Genomic DNA, 19,134 nt, shown 5'->3' with positions numbered 1-19,134 from the left:
AATGATATGTTATTATTATACTAATACTAATACTTTCCAACAACCTACTAAAAATGAACAAAATCATTAAGATCCATTAACCAACTTCCACCAAAGAACATACTAAATGGAAAACATTAAACCATCATGTAATTAACGTGTAATGACATCTCATTGGTATATTTAAATAAGTATGTTATAATCAAGTTGTCACTTCTCTAAACATACCTACTGTATATCCACAATAACTAACAGGTGACAATATAAGCCAATATCTCACAAAGTTTTTCCTATTCTAATTTTTAAACAAAACAATCACCATAAAAAACTGTTTACCTTTCCAAAATACATTATTTAATTATGAAATTCATAATTTATTTTAGCCTGTGAAAAATTAATTTACATAAATTATAATATTTTTTTTCATCAAAATGAAAAATCATAAAAATATAAGCATGTTTTTAGTAAAATAAACATGTATTTGGATATTACTATTTTTAACTAATATTTTTTATTAATGACATTTTTGAACACCATTTTTTATTTAAGTACTACTTTAACCGACCTCATACATCTGACCTCATACTTCATGGAAACAATTTGGAAATAATTTAATCATTCTTCGTACTAATGCTTATGAGTAATTCCTGTATTTATTGTTTTAAATCTGTTAAATGAGTAAATAATGAGGAATTAAAAATATAAAACATTTTAATTAAAATTATGGTAAAATTATTTCACAAAATGTTTAATACTGTAATTAAAAAAATATACAATACTTTACAAATGTGGTTTTTTAGGATTGGGTATTACTTTCTTGTTTGTGAAAATATCATTGGTATTGTACTTACTTTTACCAGGGGTGGATTTAAGTACTCCTAACGTAATTTATATTACTGTAACTACATACTGACACTGTACAGTTTTACAGGTGTTTTTTTTATAGCTTTGTATGTGAAGCCCTGTCACATGACCCATGATCCCTGTCATATGTGGACCCTTGTTAGGCACATTCTAGCGTCCTAAATCATGTAGGTTCATACTTAACAAAGCTTGAGTTGCAGGTCGGGCAAAACATCATAATACAGTGCTGTTAAACAAAACTGTAGATTAACAAGGATAGTTGTTAAAAATATGATACCAAATTAGGCTTTAAACAACTTTTGCACCTAACATAAGGAAATAGAACAAGGAAAGATCCAGGGGGTGGGGCTTGGGTCATGTTCTCCCCCTTTGGCATGAACTACTTTTTCTATTTTTGACAGACTATTAATATTTCCATTTTTATACTGCTATACAATTATTTTTATTCCATCAATAAATATACATATATGATATGATGATATGATTATATGTTAGCCCTCACTAACCCCACCCCACCCCTCCCCTCCCCCCACCCTCTTCCATTTAAACCATCCTGGATCTGCCTCTGTAGAACTGAATACAATGCTTACTTACACATACTTTGTCAACCACTTTAAGTGCTATCAATTCAAGGTGCTGGAGCAACACTATACGTTTATACAAATGACGGACAAATTATGACGAGCAAATACAAATAATTAATCAAAAGCATCTATTACAAAAAATATGCGATATACTGAATTTGATATTATTACTCGCATTATTTTATATAAAACTAAATTTACAGATAATCAGCTTTCATTAGATTTTTTCCAAATCTCATGCAGCAGTAGCTATATATTGGGAAGAAGTGTAAAAGGTGGGATAGTTCAGGTGGGGTTTGGGTTACTTAAAAGCAAGCTGAGAGTTCTGTCAACACTATCAAACTACTGTAGTGGTATGCCTCAATATGGTAGGGATATGACATCACATTTTTTTGTCAAACTAGTTTGATAGTGTAGATAGAGCTTTATATATTATCCGCTGCTGCTGTTTGCCAAGTTTCTTACAATCAATGTATTGAACACTATAATAGTTCTTTCACATCGCCTAGCAAACTCATCCATAATAATTGACCATCAGATCTATACCTAGATATCAGACAGTTATTCACTCATTCTTTTACAGTCAATTCAACCAAAAACAAGACATTAAGTTAGGTCCACAAAAACAGAGACTTCTGGGAGAAACACAATTACTGTGGGTAAGCAAGGCCAAGTGTGTCGGGTTAACAGCTAGTCGACTGTATCAATCACCTTGTACAATAATTATCACCATCCATCATCTACAGCTTCTAAGGCTTAGAACATACTTCAATTATAAACACTCTCAAGTCAAACAAATCATTATTTAACTCACTTGGCTATTTAACTCTGGCAGTGTATAGTAACAAGTAATGCTTTACAAAATATCATCTGTTTGGTTTGGCCGAAAACAATCACCATAAAGGCTTTGAACTTTAACCTCATTGGAAATGGGGTCAAAGTTCATATCTCTTTTTATAAATATCTCAACGGCCTGTTTTCATCAACTTCGACCCCCCGGAGGGGTGTAAACTTGAGTACCTGGTCGTACAGATCTCCTCTCTCTTGGAGGTCCGTTAGCAGGCCTCTTCATTACACCTTGTCCCCCTCGTCGTACCTCTAATATACCAGATAGCTGGCCTTGGTAGCTGTCAATCATCTGTGTTTGTGGTGGTGGTGGTGGTGGTTGGGTCATTGAGTTTGAATACATCAGCTGTGTAGTCTGCTGAATTTAATGAAAACAAGATTTAGAATGAACTATGATATTGTAATTAAATGAAACACTATTTAAGCTCTGTCTACACTATCAAACTTTATATGACAAACAAATGTAATGTGCCCATATATGGAAATAGTGATGTCATATCACTACCATATATGAGCATATCACTACCGTATTGGGAACTTTTTTGTCAAACTAGTTCGATAGTGTAGACAGTGCTTTAAAGTTTGTTTCTGCTTACCCACTGTCCCATATAAGGTCGTAGGTCACCAACTTGTACATGGGCATAATCTCCATATTCTTCATAGTATACAAAGAAACTCTGTCCAGTTGGATCTATGTTTTGGATTCTGGCTGGATAAAACTGAAAGGATAAATAAATGTTATTATTGGAGTCTATTGTTGAATCCCTTCAACTGGTAAATAATACAGTAGAACCATCCTTTGGTATACCCTATTCAGACGCACTCTTATTAAGGGGAAACTTTTCTATGAAATGAACAAGGAGAAATATATATTTTTAATACTATTTAATAATATTCAGGGGGATACCCCTTTTTAGGGTCTCAACGGTGTCCATTTAATAGGGTTCTAATGTAGATCTTAATTGTCCATTATTGTATAAACTTCAACATGACTTACTCCTCCATCATTCCACATTGCAAGACAGGAGTCGCCTGGTTTCCACTGAAATACAGCCACCATTTGCGGTTGAACCATTGCGATTGGCTGTGCTGATTGTTCATATACTATAGCATCGGGTGCAGGTGGTGGACTTGGTAGTTCATCCGCCTGAAACTCTTGCGCATTGTTATACGCATTCCAATTCTTGTTTTGATCCCCCTCTGCGTTGTTATCACAATAGTGTCGCTGCCTTTGATTCGTTCCACGATCATAATAATCTTCTCCGTTATAACTCGCTGGTCTATCATGTTTCCTTGGTGAATCATATGACCTTTGATCCCTGAACTTTGACCTCCTGTCATAATTCCTTTGTCTATCATTATTTGAATGTTCATCCGATTGTCTATTATAATTTCCTTGACGATGTGACCTACGACCTTCATTGTTAAAAGTCCTTTCATAATCTGTATGACGATGATTGTCTTCATGATCATAATCACGGCGGGAATTACGAGCGCTACTTGGAAGGGAATTAGATTGTTCCTTCCGAAAACGCGGCGGTAGGTTATCCTGCCAATTTTTACTACGCGTATCTCTTGGTCCAGTTCTTTGGTTCCCTTTATGATCGTCCTCTCTGGAATTATTTCCTTCGTCAACTTGACGTTTTGATCCTCCCCCACGATGCTGAAAAGTTATACCAGCTTCCTTCACTGAAGATGGCTGTTCATAGTCTGAGTTTATTTTACGAGTTGGCTTTGATTTCTCTGTAGGTATTAAGAGAAAACAATTTTACACTCCGTTAATAACTAGTTTTCTACTAGTTTTTCTAACAGTAGCCAAGAAACTTGCTATATGTTTTGTTATGATCTACTTACCTGCACCTTCTGGCTCACCAAGTTTAGTTGCCAGGAAATCAAAGAGTGTGGACGGACCAGAGGGCCTGCTACCCCCATTTTCTTCTTCCTCCTCTACCCGTGGTTTTCTTCCACCTACAAAAAAATATTGTGAACAAATTCATATACCTATAATCAGTTAATAAAGTTTATTTATTCAATATCAGTGAATACAAATTTAAATACCTTTCTTAAAATCCTCCCTTTCTCGTCTCCTAAAGTCATCTCCATTTTTTCGAGGATCACTTTCCTTTCTCCTATCATTGTCCCTTCCCCTGGCATCATCTCTTCCTCTGAGATCATTGTCCCTTCCTCTGGTATCATCTCTTCCTCTGGGATCATCTCTTCCCCTGGGATCATTGTCTCTTCCTCTGGCATCATTATCTCTTCCTCTGGTGTCATTATCTCTTCCTCTTGTGTCATTGTTTTTCCATCTAGTATCAGTATCTCTTCTTTGATAATCATCTCGCCTCTGGTTATCCTCTTTTTGGTGAGAAAAAAAATAATGCTAACATTTAAAATTGAAATACACTATTTATATTATATAAAAGTGACTACATTTTTATTTATTTTATTTATGTACCTAGTTCTCAACAAGGAAGAGTGTTCCTAGTTCTAAATATAAATGAGGCAATACAATCTAGTCAGCAAAACTTCCACAAAAATAAGAAAGAAAAGAAAAAACATTTTAAGATACAGGGTAGTACTGTAGCTGGTAAAACATTATTGAAATAGAAATAAGTTTTATTTTACATGAATGTCCAGATGTTGAGAAGAATTGAATTAAGTACAAACTGACTGGGGTAATAATGTTCAGCGCTTAGAGGTTTTACAACTTTATATAAATGCTATATAAATCCAGGGTATTATTATTATTATTATACCTGTTCTTCTATTATAGTCTGGTCTATTACTACCAGGCCATGACTGTCTTTCTTGCCGCTTGTCATCATACTTAGACTCCGATACCAATGAGTCTAGAGCTGCATCAAAGTTACCATGATGGATTCGTAATGCTGATGTCGCTAAGTCTTTGGCAAAACCCATGTCTACTAACTTTCTAGTATCTTTGTCGTCAACCTTGCAGAAAGAACACAGACATTAAAGTACATGTACATTCTAATCATTGGACATATTAAGAGTTGGTTGATATTATATAATATCTCTATGGTTGGCTAGAGGGTGAACTCTAACGTTAGATTTTTTATAGTACAGTACTATTCAATCTAGAAATGATGGCCCAACATGTTTGATATACAAATCTTGTTCTTGATGTATTTTAAGACAGGCAAAATAATGTCTAGTTTGTTTACAAGTTTTATCATAATAAATATACATATTTTCTGATGCTGATATGATTGCGATGAGGTTGTTAAAAACAATTTCTATAATGAAATGGTATTCATATATTCAAATGTTAATGTTGTTTTTTCTTTATATATATATATATATATATATTTGTAAATATAGTTCTTAGTATTCTTGTCATGTCGCCAACTGCTCAGGTGGTCAATGCTTAAAGTAATTACTACCTATTTTTATCTTTTTTTTTCTAAATTATAAATATCTGCTCTATTTTGTAAATGAAACAAACAAACTTAAAAGTACTTACTACGCTCGGCTTGTAATTAAGTTCTCTATATATCCCTTCAGGTTTTAACTTCTGGAACTTGCCCGTAGCAGCCTCCCTACTATTACGGTCCACTGGACCACTGTTTCTGTTCTCCTTCTGCCGTCCCCTGTCCGCCGCCATATTTACTTTTCCTAGGCCTAAGGACTTGTCTTGTTTCTTTTTAGTTAGTTCCTGAATCGCAGCCTTTCTCTGTTCTTCAAACTCTTTGTCAAGTTCTGTGTGTTCTCTTTGCGATTCTAATGATTTTTTCAGACCTGAATGAATAAACGTGGATTAATTTTATTATCTTATAAAACTATTCTTCTTCTAGATTCAGTTTTGACCTTAAGCTCTGTCTATACTATCAAACTAGTTTGAACCAAAAAAGTGTGATGTGTCCAAATATTGTAGTGATATGACATCATCATGTCCACATATGGGCACATCATGGTTTTTTTTCATACAAAGTTTGATAGTGTAGACAGAGATTTAGTACTATATTCATAAATATTTTGGGACAAATTAAAAATATTATTAAAAGAAAGTAGGAACTTTTCAGACATTAGATGAAATGAATAAAATGTAAAATGTTGATGAGTCAAAATTGGCATACCTCTTCTACCTCCTCCCATCCGCTGCACACCTATTTGAACACCACCTTGACCAAACTGAACCCAGGAAGGCGGGCCACCATCTTGTCTAGTTGATCTACTGTGTGATGCTAAACTCTAACAATAGTTAGAAAATAATAAAAACTCTCTTAAAAACATTGTTGAAAATATACATACTATTTATAGATATATACATAGACATTTTAAACACAAAAACATGTATGTGAGATAGGGTGATGAGAACTTACTGTAACTTATTTAGAACTAAGTTAGAACTTAGTTGACAACTTAGTTAGAACTTAGTTGACAGCTTAGTTAGAACTTAGTTGACAACTTAGTTAGAACTTAGTTGACAGCTTAGTTAGAACTTAGTTGACAACTTAGTTAGAACTTAGTTGATAGCTTAGTTAGAACTTAGTTGACAACTTAGTTAGAACTTAGTTGACAATTTAGTTAGAACTTAGTTGACAACTTAGTTAGAATTTAGTTGACAGCTTAGTTAGAACTTAGTTGACAGCTTAGTTAGAACTTAGTTGACAACTTAGTTAGAACTTAGTTGACAGCTTAGTTAGAACTTAGTTGACAACTTAGTTAGAACTTAGTTGACAGCTTAGTTAGAACTTAGTTGACAACTTAGTTAGAACTTAGTTGATAGCTTAGTTAGAACTTAGTTGACAACTTAGTTAGAACTTAGTTGACAATTTAGTTAGAACTTAGTTGACAACTTAGTTAGAACTTAGTTGACAGCTTAGTTAGAACTTAGTTGACAGCTTAGTTAGAACTTAGTTGACAACTTAGTTAGAACTTAGTTGACAACTTAGTTAGAACTTAGTTGACAACTTAGTTAGAACTTAGTTGACAACTTAGAACTTAGTTGACAGCTTAGTTAGAACTTAGTTGACAACTTAGAACTTAGTTGACAACTTAGTTAGAACTTAGTTGACAACTTAGTTAGAACTTAGTTGACAACTTAGTTAGAACTTAGTTGACAACTTAGAACTTAGTTGACAATTTAGTTAGAACTTAGTTGACAACTTAGTTAGAACTTAGTTGACAACTTAGTTAGAACTTAGTTGACAGCTTAGTTAGAACTTAGTTGACAGCTTAGTTAGAACTTAGTTGACAACTTAGTTAGAACTTAGTTGACAGCTTAGAACTTAGTTGACAACTTAGTTAGAACTTAGTTGACAGCTTAGTTAGAACTTAGTTGACAGCTTAGTTAGAACTTAGTTGACAACTTAGTTAGAACTTAGTTGACAACTTAGTTAGAACTTAGTTGACAACTTAGTTAGAACTTAGTTGACAACTTAGTTAGAACTTAGTTGACAACTTAGAACTTAGTTGACAGCTTAGTTAGAACTTAGTTGACAACTTAGAACTTAGTTGACAACTTAGTTAGAACTTAGTTGACAACTTAGTTAGAACTTAGTTGACAACTTAGTTAGAACTTAGTTGACAACTTAGTTAGAACTTAGTTGACAACTTAGTTAGAACTTAGTTGACAGCTTAGTTAGAACTTAGTTGACAGCTTAGTTAGAACTTAGTTGACAACTTAGTTAGAACTTAGTTGACAACTTAGTTAGAACTTAGTTGACAACTTAGTTATAACTTAGTTGACAGCTTAGTTAGAATTTAGTTGACAGCTTAGTTAGAACTTAGTTGACAACTTAGTTAGAACTTAGTTGACAACTTAGTTAGAACTTAGTTGACAGCTTAGTTAGAACTTAGTTGACAGCTTAGTTAGAACTTAGTTGACAACTTAGAACTTAGTTGACAATTTAGTTAGAACTTAGTTGACAGCTTAGTTAGAACTTAGTTGACAACTTAGTTAGAACTTAGTTGACAACTTAGTTGACAATTTAGTTAGAACTTAGATGAGAACTTAGTTGAACTTAGTTATCAATAATAATACAATTATCAATTCCTGAAATGACAGACATAATTAAAAGACACAAATATCCGACAGTTATTACCTTTGCAAGCAGCCATTTTGAATACAATTCTTCCACTCTGCCACCTAGGTTTTTAGTATTACCACTATTGAGTAAAAGCATCCCTTTCTGAAGTGAAATACAGCCAGTAAGTAGTAGTTTGGTTCCAGGACCTGTGTCAATGCTGTAGAGATAATACATACATATCCTAATTATTAAATCCTTGGCTTAATGCGTCCTCCTCACACAATTATATTTATTAATTTAAATGTTCTGTATATTGTATTTTGTGCAACAATAAACTTGAAATAAACTGAAGTAGTCTGATTAACATTACTATATACCGTATAACTTCTGGTAGAATTCAACACACCCACCACCGCGGGGGTGGGACTATACCTGTGGAAACCTTAGTTCAGGAAATAAATTATTGGTAAGCATTTCTTTTAAAAACTCATCTGAACTGGCTAGAGCCCACATGCAAAAGTCATTAATGGGACTTAACCCAGGGATATGCCTGTTTGTGAAATCAGACATAAAGTAGGGAGTGGGATTAGACCATCAATTCTATTGGGGATATGGCAATAACAAATAATTATATCTATTCATTTTCTAAATGATGGTCAATTAGAGCATCTAACGCATTTCATTTATTAGATTGTTTTATCAAAAATTTAATTTAAGCACAACTGTAGTAGATTTCTCAAAGTATTATTACAAAATAACAAAGTAAGTTCATACTTAATTTTTGGTATATTTTCAATTTCTAAAGCAGAGCAAGTTGAATGTCCATCGGTCAACTGGAGTCTGAGCATCCTCGGGGCAAAGGTTGACCCTTCATTAATCTTAGGTGCAGCAATATTCCTAACCTTCAATACTTGTAGTACACATGGTCCTTGCAACTAATTTGAAATGGTAATACTCGAATTAAGTTATGACATTGCAGTTACTCAACTTGCTGGCATTGGTGTAATACAAAGGCCTAAAGGGCCCGGTTTAGGAAACCTAAGTGGCCCTCTAACGCTGGAGGCTTCAGCCGTTTTTAGCCTTTTCAACATATTTTAATACTCTGGGCACTGCTCAGTGTCCCATAAGCTCTGGAGCCCTGGGTTTAGTCAATGAGCTATCACAGCCATTACGACACTTCTTGCTGGTACTGTAGGAAATCCAAACTAAACTATTAATAATGTGATTACAAGAAGTACAGTATTGGTTTAATAAGACCAGGCAAGAGTGAAATGTAATCTGGTGAGATTTAAGCCTGACGTTACAATTGAGAAGTGGGGATATTCTACTTAATTTAGGGGCAGGCCTAAAACACAACATTCCAGTGCAACTCACAGTATCAACTTTGCCTTTATTGATGTCAACTGGAAGGAACTTATCTCCAATGTGACGTAAATCAATCTACAATAAAACATGTAAAAATAAAATGAATTCACATCATGTGACTGTTAATAAAGATTTTTACTTTGGTAATATGTTCTGTACTCTGAGTGCATTTTTTAATGTATGTCTTTACTTACATATTTCACTGACTGCATTCTTAGTTTATAACATTTTACTTATATTGAGTGCATTCTTAGTTTATACCAGTTACTTACATTGAGTGCATTCTTAATTTATACCAGTTACTTACATTGAGTGCATTCTTAATTTATACCAGTTACTTACATTGAGTGCATTCTTAATTTATACCAGTTACTTACATTGAGTGCATTCTTAATTTATACCAGTTACTTACATTGAGTGCATTCTTAATTTATACCAGTTACTTACATTGAGTGCATTCTTAATTTATACCAGTTACTTACATTGAGTGCATTCTTAGTTTATACCATTTTACTTATATTGAGTGCATTCTTAATTTATACCAGTTACTTACATTGAGTGCATTCTTAATTTATACCAGTTACTTACATTGAGTGCATTCTTAATTTATACCAGTTACTTACATTGAGTGCATTCTTAGTTTATACCATTTTACTTATATTGAGTGCATTCTTAATTTATACCAGTTACTTACATTGAGTGCATTCTTAATTTATACCAGTTACTTACATTGAGTGCATTCTTAATTTATACCAGTTACTTACATTGAGTGCATTTTTAATTTATACCAGTTACTTACATTGAGTGCATTCTTAGTTTATACCAGTTACTTACATTGAGTGCATTCTTAATTTATACCAGTTACTTACATTGAGTGCATTCTTAATTTATACCAGTTACTTACATTGAGTGCATTCTTAATTTATACCAGTTACTTACATTAAGTGCATTCTTAATTTATACCAGTTACTTACATTGAGTGCATTCTTAATTTATACCAGTTACTTACATTGAGTGCATTCTTAATTTATACCAGTTACTTACATTAAGTGCATTCTTAATTACTGCTTCTGCATTCCCAACTGGAAGGCCATCTTTACATCTCTGTATTCCATTAGCAGTTAGGTGCCTGAGAAAGTGAAATCATATTAATATTAAATATAATATAAATTTAAACGTTACATAGGACAGGTCAAACAAACAACAAATCACTTTTTTTTAAGTAAAACGTTTAATAATATTTTAACATTTAAGTTTTATTTAAGAATTTATAAGTATTTCTTTAATACAAAATTGTGAAGATGAAACATTATTTCTGAGCTAGGCCTATGACCTACATAAATTGTATACCCACACAGACGGCCCGTAAAATAGGATCTAGGCCTAGAAGGTATAAATATACCGCAAACCGGCTGCGGGAAAATCCAGAATTAGGACTGGGCTAGGCCTAGCTTGAACTCAAAGTAAAAATGTATACAGTGCAAGTTTAAACAATCAAATCGTTTGTATTGGTTATTGAAATTATACATTAATTATTCTTAATCTATAATCAATAAAAAATCATCTTTAACATAAGTAAAATCGTATCTTACCATCCTTTCTTTGCTAGCGTGTCTTCCATCCTCTCGGATTAAGCACACACGTCGTACATGAATAAACCATCTATCGGAAATCGTAAAATGATCCGCGATTGGTCGTTTCCCAAAAATTTACAACCCTATTTGGGTACCAATTGTGTACCAAATCTATACCTCCTACGTTTTTAGTTGATCGGAAGGAAAACGCGCGAAATTCGGTACATAAGGAATAATTTTAAAAGATTTGTTGTTTTTCGATATAAAGATGAGTTTATGGGTTGATAAATATCGTCCAACTTCTCTTTCGAAGTTGGATTATCATAAAAACCAAGCAGCTAATTTAAAGAAATTGGTAATTTAATGTTTTGTACCATTTCAAACACTAGGCCTAGGCTAGGCCTTCTAGTAGGAGGCTACTAGCTAGGCTAGGAGGCCTCACTAGTACCTGGGGCTGATATATGCTAGGCCTAGACTTTTGTTGTGTAGAAATTTGTAAAGAGAGAGAGAAGCATTTATGGCCGGCTAATCTCGGTGGATCATTGAGGTCACTAGAATTATTTGGGCCTTGAGACATACGGATCTTGAATTGATTTATGTTGGCCAATCTTTAGAATAGAGACAAAATGTTTTAAAAAAAATTATTTTAATAAGTAGCCTAGGCCTATTAATATTATTAATAATTTGATATTAGATTTATGATTGTATTTTAATATTAAAAAAAAAAAGAAAGAGATGGATATTTATTTTTAGGTTTTTTTTAGGTAAATCGTGGAGATTTTCCTCATCTTCTTGTATATGGACCTTCTGGTGCTGGGAAAAAGACACGAATTATGTGTTTGCTTAGAGAGGTATATGGCACAGGTGTTGAGAAGCTTCGTATTGAACACCAGACTTTCACAGTGAGTATTCCATATGATATATGATTGGAGTGAATCTTGCAATTTGAGTGATTGAAGTGAATCTTATGATTGAGTGATTGGAGTAAATCTTGTGATTGAGTGAATCTTGCAAAATGTAGTAAATCTTGCAAAATGTAGTGAATCTTGCAACTTGTAGTGAATCTTGCAACTTGAGTGAATCTTGCAACTTGAGTAAATCTTGCAAAATGGAGTGAGTCTTGCAACTGAAGTGAATCTTACAAAATTTAGTGAATCTTGCAAAATTTAGTGAATCTTGCAACTTGAGTGAATCTTGCAACATGGAGTAAATCTATCTTGCAACATGGAGTGAATCTTGTAGTTTAGGTTGTTATCCTGTGTGGCATTATTAAACGTGGCATTATTAAACATAGCTTGAATTTTTTTCAAATAATTTTTGTTAAATTAAAAATATTGTGCCATTTTTGCAGACACCATCTAAAAAGAAGATTGAAATCACAACTATTGCAAGTAATTACCACATAGAGGTCAACCCAAGGTAAGCAATAACTATAAGTCAATCATAGTCTTTTAATTTAACTTTTTTTTTTTTATTATATTATTGTTTTTGTTATATTTTTGTGTTTGATGCAATAATTTTTATATTTTTTATTTTAGATTATAAAAGGATCCCAATGGAAATAAGCTGATAAGCTTTTTTGGCTATCCTGGAAAATCTTTTATAAATGTATTATTTGTAATGTCAGTAATTTATGTTATCACTTTGTTTGTATTTTTTATGATGATTTTCCTAATAAATTCAAATCAAAATCATATTCTGATATGGTTGATTTGCAACAGTAGCTGGTTCCATATTTTGGTGTTAAAGTAGGCCTGCTAGTCCACATACCATTTTAAATACTGTTCTTCTGTATTTATGTTAGTGATGTTGGAATACAAGATAGAGTGGTAATTCAAGAGTTGATAAAGACAGTAGCACAAACGCAACAACTTGAGTCGTCTGCTCAAAGAGAATTCAAAGGTAAATATATTCTTTATAAAGAAAGTCTAACTACTGTGTTGTGAACTGATATTTTCACACTTGTAAATATTCTAGTTTTTAAAAGTTTTAGTAAAAAATGTCCCTGAAGCCTTAAAACTTGAATAATATATGTATAGTAATGTTTGTTTGTGTGCTGTCTAAAGCTCTGTCTACACTATCAAACTTTATGTGACAAAAATGTGATGTGCCCATATATGGAAACGTTGACTACTACTTTTTGGCATATCACTACCATATTTGGGCACATGGTCAAACTAGTTTGATAGTGTAGACAAAGCTTTATGTTTAAAAAAGAACTTTAAAGAGTACATTTGACCATCCAAGTATTAAATATTAATCATGGTAAGATTATTTGTCAAAGTAATTTTATTTTAAAGTGGTAATCCTGACCGAGGTTGACAGACTAACAAAAGATGCCCAGCATGCATTGCGTCGTACGATGGAGAAGTACATGTCAACGTGTCGTCTAATCCTCTGTAGTAACTCAACTAGCAAGGTCATTCCTGCTATTCGAAGTAGATGCCTCGGTGTAAGGGTTGCAGCGCCATCTCTTGATGAGGTTTGTACATTTTTGTGTTGATACAGTAATTCATAATTTATCTTGGAGATATTTATTGAAATTCGCAATATCTCCAGTCGCTGACTTAAGAGCCTATCACACCTGTTCCGGCACGTGTGAAAGACCCTTAATACTAGTTTTTCTAATCTGCAGATCTCTCAAATCTTGCAAACGATTTGTAAAAAAGAAGGATTAACACTCCCGATAGAACTGGCCAGAAGAGTTGCAGAGAAGTCTGGCAGAAATCTACGTCGTGCCATTCTTATGTGTGAAGCTTGCAGAGTGCAGCAGTAAGTTAACATTTGAATTGTTGGAAACTGATAACATTCCAATGCATCAAAATGATCTCTGTCTACACTATAAAACTTTGTGACAAAAAATGTGATATGCCCATATATAATGATGTCATATAACTACCATATTTGGGCACATCACACTTTTTGTCAAACTAGTTTGTAGACAGAGCTTAAAGGGTTAAGCATATCAAATCATTTACCAAGTTCTCCTGTATTCCAGGTATCCATTTAGTGCACAGCAAGAGGTACAAGAACCAGACTGGGAGGTATTCCTAAGGGAAACAGCCAATAAGATTGTTCAGGAACAGAGTCCGAAAATGTTATTAGAGGTCAGAGGTCGTCTCTATGAACTATTAACACATTGTATTCCGGCTGATATTATTATAAAGGTAAATCATTTGTAAAATTTTATTTTCCTTGTAATATAGAATAGTATTCTTAGGAACTTGTTCAAAATTGTTGATTGTACCATTTGATTATGGGGGTAGTTAATGAAATTGTTGTATATTTTCACAGGCTTTATTGAAGGAACTAATCACTAATTGTGATGGTCAACTGAAATCAGAGATTACGCAAATTGCAGCGTTTTATGAACACAGACTTCAAATGGGCAGCAAAGTCATTTATCACCTAGAAGCGTTTGTCGCTAAATTTATGAGCATTTATAAACGATTTTTAGAAGACGGACTTGAAGCCATGAATATGTAAAAGTTTACAGACTTCAAATCATGAATATGTAACATTTGTAAATAAAACACACAAGTTCACCAGTTTATTCCCTAATAAGGGATCATGAGGAATATTAACACTATTTCTGTATCTCAAATTATGACCATGTCCTGGATTACGATAACATTATAGATTATAAACAGATGGCTTTGTATCTAAATAAGGTATATATATGACAATAAAACACTTATTTGTAACTGATTTGTGGATTTCTTTAATTGGTATCAAGGATTCAACCCAAAAGCATCCTAACTTTATAAATGGGTGACATTTGATCACAGTGGAAAACTCATAGTTTTCAATGCAAAATTGAGAAACTTGACATTTTCAAACTGAAATTGGATCAAAACAACTTTACGAAACAATTTTACTTTTACAGTATAATAAATAAGTAGTTTGTTACAATAAATTCAACTATAAAGATGACAATTGTATACCCTGCTAGCTCAGCTATCATGTACAGAACCGTAGGCAGAATTTGGCAAAGTGGGGTCTGCCTGCAAAACCCTGTGTTTCCATTTGTAGCACACCCAGAATACATTCAAACTTTGGCTTTATTACTTATACAAAATATATTTTGGAACAACACTGGAAAACAATGATTATATAGTAAATTGACATTTCTTCACTAATTCTAACTTTGTTAATCTAATTCTGTACAGTTATAATTTGTAGGAAGTACAAAAATATGACTTCTATATTTTAAAGGAATTCTAGGCAAGACTGGTAATAATGGCAGTACAGAAACAAATCTCGTCTTGGACGAATGCTGAACTAGTACATCATCACAATGCACAGTATCAGTACAGATTTCACTTAATTAATCCAGTATCCTATTCATTTAACCAAGGCAATCTAACATCAGGATGCTGAGCTCCGGAGATCACAGAGTTTATCTGTGGCTGCAACACAACAGTTCCACGTCCATAACAGACACCATGCACCATGGAGGATATGTACATGGTACAGTTAACATTTGTTGCAGCCAGACATAATATCAATTGAATTTTAAAATTTTGAAACTTGAGCAAGGTGTTGGCATTTAAGTTACATGGTTGTAATTTGTATAAAAGTTGAGGAATGGTGTTGTACAAGTATCTGAAACAATTTATGGTTGCTTCAATAATGTAATAACACTTGGCATTTTATTGATTCTCTTTAAAGGTTAACTGTGCGCAGTAAAGCTTGCAAGACACTGACATGATGTCGACATGACACTGACATGACATGATGCTGACATGACACTGACATGACACCAACATGACGCTGGAATGACGCTGACATGACACCAACATGCAATGACATGACACTGATAGACATCAAGGTTCTGACACACAGACGATTTGTTTTCCAATATTTCTACCACTCATCATTCCAATGAATGCTTCTGGTACTTTGGATAACCCATGTGTTACAGTTTCTCTGCACTGAAAGACAAGAAATAACATGCTTACTTTGACATGTCTAAGCAAGGGGTCATCAAGGTCATAGCAAGAGGTTAAAAACAGACGAGGCAAAGATGCTTTAAACATAATTATTAATATAACATATGACAATTTGTGCTGGGAAGTTGGTTGGTGATGTCATGTGGTCATGAAAAATTCTGGATCTCCCCTTCTAGGTCTCCACATCTAGCTCTTTAAAGTTTGGTTGCCACACAATTCAACAGCGTAGGTACAATGCAAGTGAGTTGACCAATCACAAGTCTAGTCAAGTTTTAATCAATTCCCTTCATACCTTTATCTTGCCCATCTTGTACCACTTGTTAAGTTGCAGTATGCTAGCCTGAAATCTCTCTATGTAGTTTAACACCAGAAAGCGTTCTCTTGTGATATCACGAGTACACAGCAGATCCTGGATTTCACCTGATAGAGGTGGTGGATACTCATGATCTGTGTTGTACATTGCAATCTGTCCGCACAGCACCACATGACTGTTGTCATTCATCTAAACACATTCAAATAAATTACAGTTTAATAGTGTAGACAGGGCTTTAGATAGAATAACTAAAAAAACAGCTAGACGAAAGTAAATCAAATAGAAAATATTAATGAACTGACGATTTCATTAACTTACATGGCTAATAACAGCATCACTTATTGCACCACCAACGTTATCAAAGTAAATATCCACCCCATGAGGGCAGGCTTCAGATAGCCTTTGATCAAGATCTCCTTCTTTGTAGTTTATGACATCATCAGCTCCGAGATCTGCAACAAATTTGCACTTTTCTGATGAACCACATATACCAACCACTCTAGAACAGCCTTCAAGCTTAGATATCTGAAGATGGGAGAAGAAAAGATTATATTTTGCACACTTAAAGCTCTGTCTACACTATCAAATGTGATGTGCCCATATATACATGATGATGTCATATCACTACTATATTTGAGCATATCGCTACCATATTTGGGTACATCACACTTTTTTGTCAAAAAAAACTATCTAGTTTGATAGTGTAGACAGAGCTTAACAAAATATAGTAGATATACTGTATATACATTTACAAAAAGAAACACACACCATAAACAAGGCACAAATATTTATATAGAATAGAACTCTAGGATTTTCTGATTAGCTTCAGGATCTATTGGGGATTTTTAAAAATATTGGCTGATCCACACTAAAGGGTTGGGTAAAACTGACACGATCCTGTAACTTAAATACACAGAGAGCCCCTGTTAAGGAACACATTCATCTCCTTAATAGGGGTTGGTCTGTACTGTTAAAACATACATTGTTCCTCATTCTGTCCCCAGAAGGGGTTCCACTTTACCTGGACAGCCATTGAGCCAGAAGCTCCACCCGCTGCACTCACTGCCATTGTCTGTTTAGCCTCTGGGTTGATGTGAGCCTTTTGACGTATTCCAATAAAAGCCGCCAAGCCTGGCAGTCCAAATAAATTCAGCATTAATGTATAGTTTTTGCCAGTCAATTTTGTATCTACCTTTGAAAGAAAATAAAATAATTTAAAATGTTATTTATATAAATTTAATAAAATATCATATTGAATCTACCACTGATTATTGCTATAAGATCAAAATACTCACTTTATTAACCAATAAAGAATTAAATCCAGACACATCAAAAACAGCATATTTTTGCCATGGCCAATGGTAACTTTCTAAAATGTCCCCTTCACAGAAATTGGAATCTTCTGATGCCATGACAACCCCAAGTCCGACCCCATCTATGACCTCGTCTAAGTTTAATGGCGTCAGGTAATCAGTGCCTGTATTCTCATTCATTTTACATCTCTAAATAAAATATGAGGAAGAAGAGATTTACATATCAGTTTATGTCCTCTCTGTGTATATCCTAAATAAAAGAATTACAACTATTGTGCATCTCTGGTTTTTATGATTTTCATATTAAATTTTTGTGCATAAGGATTTTACGATGCAAAAAATATCATTTTAATTTAAAACATTTCTCTAAAAGTATCATATTTTCTATATCCATCTCCTATTTTAGTATTTCTATATTTTATTTAACGCCAGTTTCTGCTTTGCTTCCCAGAAAATAAGAATAACCCTGCCCAACTCGATGGGGATGGTCACCACCCCGGCAAAAAAACGATTTTCCTCCGATACGATTGCTAACCATACCATATATGGATCCATGGATAGGTACAATGTTTTAACCAGGATTTGTCCGGTATCAAGCTCTGGGATAGGACACTCCTCATATTGAAAATCATCCTCTAATGGAAGGGAATTGTAATCTGTGGATAAAGAAAAAAACAAGCTATAAATAAATCATTAAAATTAAAATATTATTAATATTATTTATTAATATTATTAATTTAATAATTATAATTAATATAATAATAAGTTTTATTAATATTAAATTTTTTTTTTTAAAGTTTCAACTAACTAATGCAGTACTATAATGAATAACTCATTAAAATAAAAAGTAAGAGCCATAGCCAGCACACACGGGCCACTCTTCAATTGAAGGGTGTCCAGCAGACGGCCAGACAATGTCTAGCCGGCCGGCTACGACTAGACTATCACACAGTAGGCTACTACTACTACTACTACTACTACTACTAACTATATAATTATAAGGGCCTAGGCTACGTTGTCTAGTAACCTCTCTAGCCTACTAGAAAACAATCGTCTAAAATTAACAAATAACATACTTGGCCGTTTCTTTAATATTATTCTGTGGTTGGATATCATAGTTGATGCAAAATGCAATTAATTTTCAATATATATTTTTAATTTAGAAGGCTTTATGACATCTACCACAATCTGCTAACTCATCCCCTTCTAAAAGTGGTAGAGTCCGAGAAACTGTTTCGTGACGTAATGCCCAGGGGCGCGTTTTATAAAATAATTGTTTTTATTGTGCAGCCGCGTTACTGATGCTGCTGCATCATCATATTATATGCCACGCGACGCAAACTTTTTTCCT

At 33.6% G+C, this 19,134-nt stretch overlaps 3 protein-coding genes across 6 annotated transcripts; 1 reads left to right on the top strand and 2 right to left on the bottom strand.

Annotated features, from left to right (window-relative positions):
- Positions 1-1,385: 1,385 nt before the first annotated feature.
- LOC140050386 (uncharacterized) lies at positions 1,386-11,282 on the bottom strand. 2 transcript variants are annotated; one of them, XM_072095550.1, is made up of 13 exons: positions 11,224-11,282; positions 10,676-10,760; positions 9,641-9,706; positions 9,041-9,201; positions 8,342-8,483; positions 6,371-6,485; positions 5,758-6,032; positions 5,030-5,225; positions 4,332-4,628; positions 4,128-4,241; positions 3,271-4,016; positions 2,870-2,992; positions 1,386-2,631 (listed from the first exon to the last, which is right to left on the bottom strand). In XM_072095550.1, the coding sequence occupies exons 1-13, from the start codon at positions 11,250-11,252 to the stop codon at positions 2,410-2,412; spliced, it is 2,571 nt and encodes an 856-aa protein (XP_071951651.1). In that variant the 5' UTR covers positions 11,253-11,282; the 3' UTR covers positions 1,386-2,409. The 2 variants fall into 2 exon arrangements, with proteins under 2 accessions (XP_071951651.1, XP_071951652.1); XM_072095551.1 differs by having other exon boundaries at positions 1,386-2,628.
- Positions 11,283-11,396: 114 nt separating this feature from the next.
- LOC140050395 (replication factor C subunit 3-like) lies at positions 11,397-14,849 on the top strand. 2 transcript variants are annotated; one of them, XM_072095562.1, is made up of 8 exons: positions 11,397-11,560; positions 11,970-12,107; positions 12,557-12,624; positions 13,010-13,107; positions 13,506-13,687; positions 13,841-13,977; positions 14,204-14,372; positions 14,500-14,849. In XM_072095562.1, the coding sequence occupies exons 1-8, from the start codon at positions 11,474-11,476 to the stop codon at positions 14,689-14,691; spliced, it is 1,071 nt and encodes a 356-aa protein (XP_071951663.1). In that variant the 5' UTR covers positions 11,397-11,473; the 3' UTR covers positions 14,692-14,849. The 2 variants fall into 2 exon arrangements, with proteins under 2 accessions (XP_071951663.1, XP_071951664.1); XM_072095563.1 differs by having other exon boundaries at positions 11,519-11,560; positions 11,959-12,107; positions 14,500-14,848.
- Positions 14,850-14,920: 71 nt separating this feature from the next.
- On the bottom strand, positions 14,921-18,981 carry LOC140050396 (prostaglandin reductase 2-like). Of its 2 annotated transcripts, none has more exons than XM_072095564.1 (7): positions 18,860-18,981; positions 18,324-18,439; positions 17,766-17,972; positions 17,492-17,662; positions 16,789-16,995; positions 16,450-16,659; positions 14,921-16,139 (listed from the first exon to the last, which is right to left on the bottom strand). In XM_072095564.1, exons 1-7 carry the CDS (start codon positions 18,897-18,899, stop codon positions 16,032-16,034), a joined length of 1,059 nt encoding a protein of 352 aa, XP_071951665.1. In that variant the 5' UTR covers positions 18,900-18,981; the 3' UTR covers positions 14,921-16,031. The 2 variants fall into 2 exon arrangements, with proteins under 2 accessions (XP_071951665.1, XP_071951667.1); XM_072095566.1 differs by lacking the exon at positions 18,860-18,981 and adding an exon at positions 18,592-18,711 and having other exon boundaries at positions 14,922-16,139.
- Positions 18,982-19,134: the final 153 nt, after the last annotated feature.

Source organism: Antedon mediterranea, chromosome 5 (assembly GCF_964355755.1).
Source record: "Antedon mediterranea chromosome 5, ecAntMedi1.1, whole genome shotgun sequence".
NCBI classification, from domain to species: domain Eukaryota; kingdom Metazoa; phylum Echinodermata; class Crinoidea; order Comatulida; family Antedonidae; genus Antedon; species Antedon mediterranea.
This window is presented reverse-complemented; position numbering and strand designations above follow the sequence as displayed.

What these genes read in the sequence shown, in the direction of transcription:
- LOC140050386 (XM_072095550.1), bottom strand. Translation starts at nt 11,252, where the DNA reads ATGGAAGACACGCTAGCAAAGAAAGGATG. An exon ending in ATAAAGGCAAAGTTGATACT is followed by an intron (nt 9,202 to 9,640) that starts GTGAGTTGCACT and finishes ATTTCAAATTAG; the next exon opens with TTGCAAGGACCATGTGTACT. An exon ending in GACCTTATATGGGACAGTGG is followed by an intron (nt 2,632 to 2,869) that starts GTAAGCAGAAAC and finishes CATTAAATTCAG; the next exon opens with CAGACTACACAGCTGATGTA.
- LOC140050395 (XM_072095562.1), top strand. Translation starts at nt 11,474, where the DNA reads ATGAGTTTATGGGTTGATAAATATCGTCCAACTTCTCTTTCGAAGTTG. An exon ending in CAGCTAATTTAAAGAAATTG is followed by an intron (nt 11,561 to 11,969) that starts GTAATTTAATGT and finishes GGTTTTTTTTAG; the next exon opens with GTAAATCGTGGAGATTTTCC. An exon ending in CGGCTGATATTATTATAAAG is followed by an intron (nt 14,373 to 14,499) that starts GTAAATCATTTG and finishes ATATTTTCACAG; the next exon opens with GCTTTATTGAAGGAACTAAT.
- LOC140050396 (XM_072095564.1), bottom strand. Translation starts at nt 18,899, where the DNA reads ATGATATCCAACCACAGAATAATATTAAAGAAACGGCCAA. An exon ending in AATATTAAAGAAACGGCCAA is followed by an intron (nt 18,440 to 18,859) that starts GTATGTTATTTG and finishes CTTTATCCACAG; the next exon opens with ATTACAATTCCCTTCCATTA. An exon ending in GTGATGCTGTTATTAGCCAT is followed by an intron (nt 16,660 to 16,788) that starts GTAAGTTAATGA and finishes GAATGTGTTTAG; the next exon opens with ATGAATGACAACAGTCATGT.